This window comes from Protopterus annectens, chromosome 7.part0 (genome assembly GCF_019279795.1).
Source record: "Protopterus annectens isolate FY-2018-M chromosome 7.part0, PAN1.0, whole genome shotgun sequence".
NCBI lineage: Eukaryota > Metazoa > Chordata > Ceratodontiformes > Protopteridae > Protopterus > Protopterus annectens.
This window is the reverse complement of record NC_056739.1, coordinates 1,485,984,006-1,485,993,451: the sequence shown is the minus strand read 5'-3', so window position 1 is coordinate 1,485,993,451 and position 9,446 is coordinate 1,485,984,006. Positions and strand designations below refer to the sequence as shown.

The 9,446-nt window shown below is 38.2% G+C and overlaps 1 protein-coding gene across 2 annotated transcripts in view; it reads right to left on the bottom strand.

Annotated features, from left to right (window-relative positions):
• Positions 1–8,684, bottom strand: part of MTMR14 (myotubularin related protein 14) — a 1,239,106-nt gene extending 1,230,422 nt beyond the window's left edge. For both annotated transcript variants that reach the window (XM_044078037.1, XM_044078038.1), the window contains exon 1: positions 8,350–8,684. In XM_044078037.1, coding sequence (XP_043933972.1) covers positions 8,350–8,472 — 123 coding nt within the window. In that variant the 5' untranslated portion in view covers positions 8,473–8,684. The remainder of the gene's footprint in view (positions 1–8,349) is intronic.
• Positions 8,685–9,446: the final 762 nt, after the last annotated feature.

The following is a 9,446-nucleotide window of genomic DNA, read 5'->3' as shown; positions in this document are numbered from 1 at the left end:
CTAGGGCCAATTTAGAGTGTGCAAACCACCTACAGCATGTCTTTGGGATGCGATAGGAAACCGGGGCACCCGTAGGAAACCCACACGACCACAGGGAGGACATGCAGACTCCGCACAGAAGGCACTCCAGCCGAGGATTGAACCGGGGAACCTCTTGCTGTGAGGCGGCAACACTAACTGCTGCACCACCGCGGCCGCCCTCAACCCTGTAACATTATACTACTTCAGAATAATTACAGACAGGACTATGCCTGCCATAAAATGCTAGTCAAGTAATAGTGTTTATACATGTGGTGCTGCTTATTATTAATCAGCTTACTTGTTCTTCCTATTAAAAAGTCCATGTGTGTGTGTGTGTGTGTGTGTGTGTGTGTGTGTGTGTGTGTGTGTGTGTGTGTCAATATATATTTTAGAAAACAGTTGCTTAAACTGCTTTGTGATGAGGCAAACGTTACAGAGATGTCAACCTATGGTTTCCAAGAAGATTAATAAAAAACAATAAAGAATAAAATGGACACTCTACAGAGTCCAAACACTTCTGTGAAGCTTCTCAGTAAAACTATACACACCCCCACCCCCTGCAGTTTGAAGGCTCTTCTGATAGCCTCAGATGTTACAGATTGGCAGGGGAAAAAAACTACAGTAACTGATGCTTGGCAGAACTGCAACATGTAAAAAATATTTTTGTCCTATACCCTACATTTCCATAGCTATAAAATGCATCAAGGATGCCTTTCCCATGTCAGAGTTCTAACCAAAGTACAGTTCAGGTAGTGCTTACTATTGGAGAAATGCACAAGATTACCAACATGTGTTCTGTCTCATAAAATGCAGAGCAGGAAACCACAGCTCAAGAGCACAAGGATTACAATGCCAAATATTGCTGTTTGGAATCATTCTGAACTACTGAACATTGCTAAATATACATTACAAATGTTACAGCTCCACTCAAACCCTACCTTCCCTCAGTTAGAGAAGTAAAGAACAGACATTTCAAGATAGTACTCGTTTAGTAGTACAATGTTAAAATATACACACAGTCTCTCAAAATGCAAATCACAAAGTCCAAGATCCATTAAAAAAGTACTACAATACCAAATGATGCTTACTGGAACTCCGACACAGGATCATGCATATCTGCAATCAAATATATATACTTACTAATTTCTGAAACATAACACTATGTAAATAAAGGAACGGGACAACTTTTTCTTAAAAACAGACTTTAAAAAAAAAAAAAGCAATACAATCTCAAGAAAAAAACACAACCCCAGAAGTTGTTTTTCAGGGCATTATAGGACACGATACAATACAAAGTCATTAGAATGCAATACCATTCACACAAACCTGACAGCCCAGTCAGTACTCTTACCGTAAACTGACCTTATCCCAACATAAACAAGTTTGGCCAATACAGTATTCCTGAGGATAGCTCCTTCAGTAAAGCAATAAACTATTGTATGCAGAAGAGGGCAAAAATAGGAGCAACATCAGGGACATTCTGCAAAAGTCTAGACAGATAAAACATATTCTCAACAGAAATTCAACTGATACCACTGCAAGTAAGCATGCCTGTCAACGGTCCATAGATTTACAGAGTGCCCCTGACTTTCCTCATAGTTCTGTCCTGTTCCTCATAAATTTTTTAAATCACTGAGGGCAGTAGAGCAATGCAACACCAATGTCAGCACAATGAAATACAAGGAAAAAAATAAATAAACTGTTGATACACTTTATGATCAATCTTATCTGTAATGTAAAGCAGTAAGAAAGACAAAAGTTAAAGCACATATTGACAACTGGTCACCCCATCTTTTTTGTCTTTGTCCAGATTTATTAAGAATTAGGATGTAACCCTACAACATTAAAAAAAAGACAGACAGAGAGAGAGAGAGAGAGAGAGAGAGAAGCACTATGGAGATGCCTTCTTCTCCATTCTGTCTAATGTACTGCAGTGATGTACTGTGTATGCATGCAGACGTAGGCACCACACAAGTGCACAGTACATCAGGGAGTGCAAAAGGTAAAAGAACAAAGTATATCATTTAGGAATGGTAAGCAACTTTTTTTAATTCAATTATCACTGTACAATAACAAGAATCCATACCCACGTGTGTGCATCACAGGATTTACTAACAGTTGGACTTTAATCACTTGGCCTTTGCCCACATAATCAAAACACTCTGGGGGGATACATACTAAAATACCTACGCCTATTCATGGACTATTGCTAAACAGTTAACCTTCCAGGGATGGGAATGCAAATCAGCACTAGGTGGTCCATTACTTCCCAATACTGCTCACCACGGCAGGCATCATCACTTAAACACACATAGTTAGACAGAACCTGTACTTAAGACCTAGTCTGTGCAATCAGTACACTGAAAATTTAAGGATTTTATCTTCTCTGTGTACTGTCATGCCTAGGCTCTTCCTAATAGGAGTTCATTTTTGAATAAGTACACCTACACAGTTACATGAAAATACCAAGTTATGAGGAGGAAAAAAAAATTAAAGTGACAACTTTCAATTGTCTGGAAGAAACTTTACTGACTACAACAAATGCATACAAGTATTTCAAGCACGGGCATTAAATGCCCTTCTAGCTTGCCAATATACCAAAACACTTGTTTCCATAATAAGTACTAGTACTTGCTTTCAAGTAACTTGGTAGTCCATTCCATGCATCAGCTACTCTGTCAGAAAGCCTGTCAGAAAGCCAATTAGTACACTACTCTTTCGTATAGAATCTTCTACATTTTTGATAACCCCAAACATTCTCAGAGGCACTTGTCTCTAAATGCCCTATATACTTGAATAAGATGATCTCCTCTTCGATATCTCTAAGAGACACTGTACAAGTTCAGATATTTTAGTCCTTCATAAAAACTTATATTTTCACATCCATGGATGTCCTTGGTATATTTCTGCTGTACTCTTTCCAGTTTACTCATGCTTGTTTTCTTATAGGGTTTCCATATTGTTATTCTATACTCAAGTTTGGGTTTCCTGTAACAAACAATGACTTCATCATTTTTGATTTCCTAGACTTTATAAATCTTATTCAGGATATACGTCTCTGAGGTGCAGGCCAAAACCAGTGGGCTATGGCTGACCAACTTTGCAGATGATTGCAAGCTGGGCAGTCATCTATTCCCCAAGTGATGTGGACGTCCCCCAAGAGGTTCTCACCCAAACAAATGACTAGTGCCAGAAACATGGCCTCAAGGTGAATGCCAAAACATGCATCATCATCCCCTTTGCGGATAGTGACGTCCCCACATATTACTACATTAATAACGTCCTACGCACACAGTCATGAGGGATTTGGGCACCCAACCTGACTTTTGACCACCATGTTGCTTTCATTGTACAGAAAACTTTCTACATGGCATACCTCATAAGTAAGGGTATCTCATCCAGGGACAAGGAAGTCATAACATCCCTGTATTCTTCCCTTATAACACCAATTATTGAGCACAATGCCCTCTTCGGCTTGTAAATCGCAAAATACATGCAGCAGCTGGAGAGACCACAGAGGTTCTTCACCCAAAAAATCCAGGGCCTCAAAACATCTACCCTGCACAGACAGGCTAACTCAGTTTCATACAGACTCCTCACAGGTGACCTCTTTCTGGCATACAAAGCAATCTCAGACCCCACCTTGATGGGACTGCTGTATATTGTAAGTCAAGCTCCACTCGAGTAACCCACACACGCGACCTCAACCTGGTCTGTGACATCAATAGGACATGTTGGCGGGACAGACTGGTGTCCAAAAGACTCCCCCATCTGTGGAACAGACTCCCTCTCCACATCAAGCAGAGTACCTCATTATCCCTTTTCAAGCACAATCTGGATAACTGGATACGAAACAGAAAATACACACCTGGGAGAACACCTGTGTCCCTGCTGGATAAGGACTTTGGGTGCTGACTTGTCTAAACATTGGCTAAACTCTTGGCTAGGCTTATAATGACCTCAGGGCCAACAGCCTAGTAACTTCCTATGATCCTATGAATACGGCGGCCATTATAAGGAAACAATGAACCATCCACCCCTGGAAGGTCCATTATTTCTCTACAAAGCCAACACTGGAGGGCACTGCTGCACGTAAACAGCCTCTGTGGTTTTTGCAATATTTTTACTGATTTTTTCTTTTTTAATGTTAAAAGACGTTTATTACAGTGGAATATTTCAGGTAATGTTTAGTGAAGGTATCCGATTATAGAGTTGCACGTCTGATCATGTGAATGAATGCACTTATGTCTACTCATGCAAATTGTTTTAAGTAACTCCAGTAAAAGTAGTTGGCACTACTGAAGATTTTACTATCTTTTTAACAGGTGGTAACTGTAATACTGAGAAAGAAGCATATAGGACCAAGTGTAATGACTGCCCTATATTTTATGTAGGCAAGACTATGAATAAACTGAAAAGGAGGATTTCAGGTCACCTTTCTGACATCAGATGTGAATGCCACAGGAACGCCTTATCCAAACATTTATTCGAAACACCAGACATTCTAGTTTTAAATTTATCATTCTGGACTGTGTGGAGATGCATGGGCTTGAAGAGGACATCAATGGTGTTTTGGAGAAAAAAAGAATAGAGCTGCAAGTAACTTAATTTTTATGCACACTAATAGATATGGATGGATGCTTATTAGATATTACACAAATATATATTTATATAGTGTTCTAATTAGGCGATGTTTATGGTTACACTGATCTGTGCGTTTTGTCTTGTATCTATTTAGTTAACTCTTTTTACTTATCTATGTATATGGCTATAGTTCTTGTCAGAGACCTGACAAAGGCTTTATTGCATTAGTTAGCCGCAAGCGATTTTAGTTAAAAGTCAGTCTTTTTATATGTATGTTATGCTTTTCTTAATACCGAACTTTGGAATGTGGGTTGCAAATAGATAGGTAGTACTTTCCTTATCTAGGATTTGATTTAGTAGTGTGTTGGGGGGGGTACTTGCTATTCTTAAATGTACTTTTACAGCCCTGTTTATACAGTTTGCTTGGAATAGGCTGGTTTAAAGGTTCAAAATTAAATACATATATTTTCAAGCATCTATATCACGTTATCGAAATCTTACTACATCGAATCACTAAAGGTCGACCTCTAGTGATCAATGTAGTAAAACATCGAATAATGTTAAAAAAATAAATAAATAATAAAAACTAACTATCGTAGGTGGGGGGCTGTGCCCCCCTACTTAAATATTCCATCTCCGAGACCGCACTACACTGAGGTAAACGGAAATCTCCCCCTACAGAGATTTCCGTTTACCTGCACAATGTTCTGCGCTTTCCATGTTGTGGTGCTGACAATATCAGCTTCAATACTGTCGGCTTTCGACATCGTGAAGTAGACCCATTTTCCACATCTACTTCTAAGTGTATAAAAGTTGACATGTTTAACATTGTAAAGTATTTATGATTTTTTGTTATTGAGGACCATTTGTGACGGTTGTTACTTTGAACACTACCTGGGTTTCATGAGTTTTGGAAATTACTGTGACTGAGCTCATCAATGAAGTTTTAAGAATACTAGCTTTTCTGTTTTTTATTTATTTTTTCAAGACAGAACACATTTAACAACGCAGCTATGACAGATGCTACTTTGAAAATAACCAAACTGCATTTCTTTGACAATTGCAGAATAACTTTATAGCAATAAACAAATAGTGCACAGTATTTTAAAACCATTTCCCGAAAGTAGCACTTTGTTCTGCAGTACTTTTCTGCCACTTTTAGCACTGTGATGACATGTTAGTGTATTCCTAATAATAAGTGCTATATTTCAAATGAACTGCACTTCTTTATCTGAAGATGTGACTTGGGGGGGGGGCAAGTAAAGTGTAATTTTGCACTGAATTTTACAGCTACAGAGATGCAAGGTACACAAAAAAAAAAAAAGTCAAGGAAATAATTTATATGTTGGCTGGCAACTTAATGACCGTTTCCAACACTGAAGTGTCATGGTTTGACACCTCTTCGAACAGCTGTCAAAAAGTTTCAAACTGCAATACTTTTGACAGCTATTAGGATAACTGTTAAACCACAATATTTGACGGCAGTCAAACCAGAGATGTTGGGTCTGTAAAGAGCTGGTAAGAAGCTGCACTGTGGAATGGCATGACTCTCTAAGGGGTCTCGGTTATCAGATCTCTCTCTCTCTTTTTTTTAATGATCTGAATTCAAGCAGAAATAATGGCCCAATATTCTTGAGGTTTGGTCAATCATGTTAAAGCATTCTAAACAGTTGTTTTCCGCAGTAGTTTGTACATTTACTGCACAGAAAGCATAGTCCACTAAAACACATGGACACATTTACCTAGGAGCACTGTGCATTTTATGTCTGATGAATTCATGGGGAAAACAACAACCAGTTACTATAATGTACAGATAAAAGACTCAACAAAGGCTACAAATATCAGAAGTATGTAAACTGCATACCATTAAAGAAATTTGTTGATATCAAAAAGAGATTAACATAAGTATCAGCTATACATAAAAGACTACTGAAGAAAATGTTCCACCACTTATCTTCTCATTTTAAGCAACACCCTATGAAAAAAAAAAAAGAAATGTGAACAGTTGATTTTGATAAGAACTGTTTAATTTTATTTTTAAAATTATCTCAGTTCTTGTGTTACTTATTAGTAAAAATATGTAGATAGGACCATTACTATTTCTTTTACAGTGCAAATCAGTTTAATCTTTAGCAGAACTATTTATTTTATCAAATATTTTTTAGCTATGGTGTTGCCTTCTGGGCAGCCATCTTTGCCAAGGAACTGTCCTTGTCAAGCACGTCTGCCACCCAAGGTCAACAATGAAACTCTGTCTCGAAAGCACTAGTGGTCAAAGCAAGTAAATAATCTCCTGCTGGGTAATGTAGTAGAACATCAACAATGCACCACTGAAGACCACTATGAGGCGGTGATGTACATAGAACAACGACTGAAGTCTGAAGTATACTTGATACTTCCAAACTGCAGAACATTAGTAAAGTCATATACTATATCCAGCTCTGAAAATCATTTCAAAAAGTACATTATACTGAGCAGAATTCAACAGAAAATTACCAAAGTATTTGGAAGAGCTCAGTTTTAAAAAAAAAAACAGTAAATGTTCCCATTAGAAGAGAAAAGAAAAACAATGAGGGGAGACCACATGAATACATTATTTGCAAAGAGGCAACTAGGAAATGTGGACTTGTATAGGAAAAGTAAACAGGGCAGAGTAAAGTTGTTAATACTTTATCTAGTTGTCACCTGACAAACTATGTCACTGAAACGGTGAAAGAGCTCTTAAGCATATACAGTAATGTCTAAAGAATTATTCAAAATTACTTTGGAAAGATGGCAAAATTTCTAGAGTGGCATTTAAATCAATGTCTTAACTGCTGTTTTAGCCCACATTAAAGATGTCATAACCTCTAAGGCTACTAAAAAAGAACTTAGCATGCATACCCACCTTAAAAGGCAAAAAAAAAAAAAAAAAAACCTGTTACACAAATAAGTATATTGAACGGTAATGGGGAAAATAATCAACAAACTACGCAACATACCTCACAAGTGCCCCTGACTTTCAATCATATTTTTGCCCTGTCCATTTTTTTTTTTTTTAATTTTCTGGTAAATCGCTGAGGAATACAGCCAGTTAGTAATGCCAGACATTATAATTTTGTGCTTTTTACTGATCAGAAAATGCATTTTCATACAAAACACGCTGTTTTGTTAACTTCTAAACTAATTGGAGTAATATTTACACATTCTTCTTGACTTTGAATCTTTAAAGTAATTTTCCCATGATTATTGAGCACAGCAATTGAGAGGTATGCAACTCAACTTATATTTACTCATCTTGTTCTAAACTAAATAGGCTCATGTCTGCTGCCATAACTAGGTTAATAAGACAAACACTACTATTCTGTCCTCATTAAAACAGGTAACAAATAGGAAATGAAACCACTGTGGAAGTCAGCACATTAGTATTTACATTATAGGATCTGAGGCGTAGAACACAATTATTATAACGCATAACTGACCAATAACAAGACAGGGATGCCCAGGGAAGTAACTTGTCCCATTTATGCTTGAAGGCTAATAAGTGTATTTTCAATCACAATGGTATCACGTACACTACTGTGCATATTTATGCAAAACATGCCTGTACAAACAAAACTTCAGATCCAAAACAAACAAGCTTGATATGCTTCATTCCATGGTTTACATTTTAGTACGAACATCCACTTTCCTCCAGGTGTGAAATGCTGAGAGGCCGTCGTGACGACAGAGTATCCGTTTACTGCAGTGACAGGGCTTACTTACCGTACTGCTAACCTCTTTTGCTCTATACTGATGTTTGCTGAAGTAATCGATCAATTCGGTGATCCCATCGCCCTTCTTGTAACTGCTTCTGGGACCGCCGGTGAATGTATTTTGAGTAGCCATTCACCGCAACGAAACTGACCCCCCTAATATCCCTCACGCCTGACGGCTTTGGAGCATTTAACCGCCCCACCCCATCCCTGCGATGGCCGGTAAAGTAGCAATCCAATAAGCAAGACTCAACACCAAATAATTAACAGACAGCGTACCAGAACTGTAAAAACACTCCCTCGCTACTCAGACCAAGATACAACTGCCCAACTCAGCAAGCTGACATATCATGTGATGGCTTCCAACCTTTCAACTTGAGTGAAAGGTCATGTGTGGATGGCTGGAAGTAGAACGCCATATTTTGATGGGCAAAATTTCCTCTTGGGATTAGTAACAACGACAGTACTTAGTGTTAGCCTAATCGAAACCAGATGTTTGTCATTTGTCAACAATACATAGTATTTTAAACAGATATTAGATTATGGAGTATGAAGGAGCGGCCCTAGGTCAACTGGTGCCCTAGGCAAAAGGGCTACACGGTGCCCCCCAACTCATTACCTGGTGCCCCCATTCTGATCTACCTACACCAAATAAATACTGGAAAAGTGCCCCTGCTAGATCGGCGCTCTAAGGCCGGCCATCTTAACTACTTTGACCAAGATGCAGGGAGAAAGCCAAAATAATGACCGGTGAAGGTCTAAAATGAGGGTTGCTACCTTTTCAAATGCCCAAAGTGGGACTTTTTTGTAGAATCCTAAAATTTTGCAGGAGAAAACATACTCCAAAGGACAGAACTTCACTTTTTTTTCCAAAATAAAAGATTATTCTTTTGACATTTATGCAACTTAGGTAATATTTTTTTTTTCATAAAATTTCGGGACATGTACCATTTTTTTGGCTTTGTATTAGAAACGTACCTCGGATGATTGTGCGCAGAGAAGCGAGTGTGTCCTCAGTGATTGACATGTAAAAAGGGCGTGTTGTGGTATGGAAAGATGCATGATTGACAGTCATGCAGATTTCAATGTGCAAGTTTTTTTTTACTT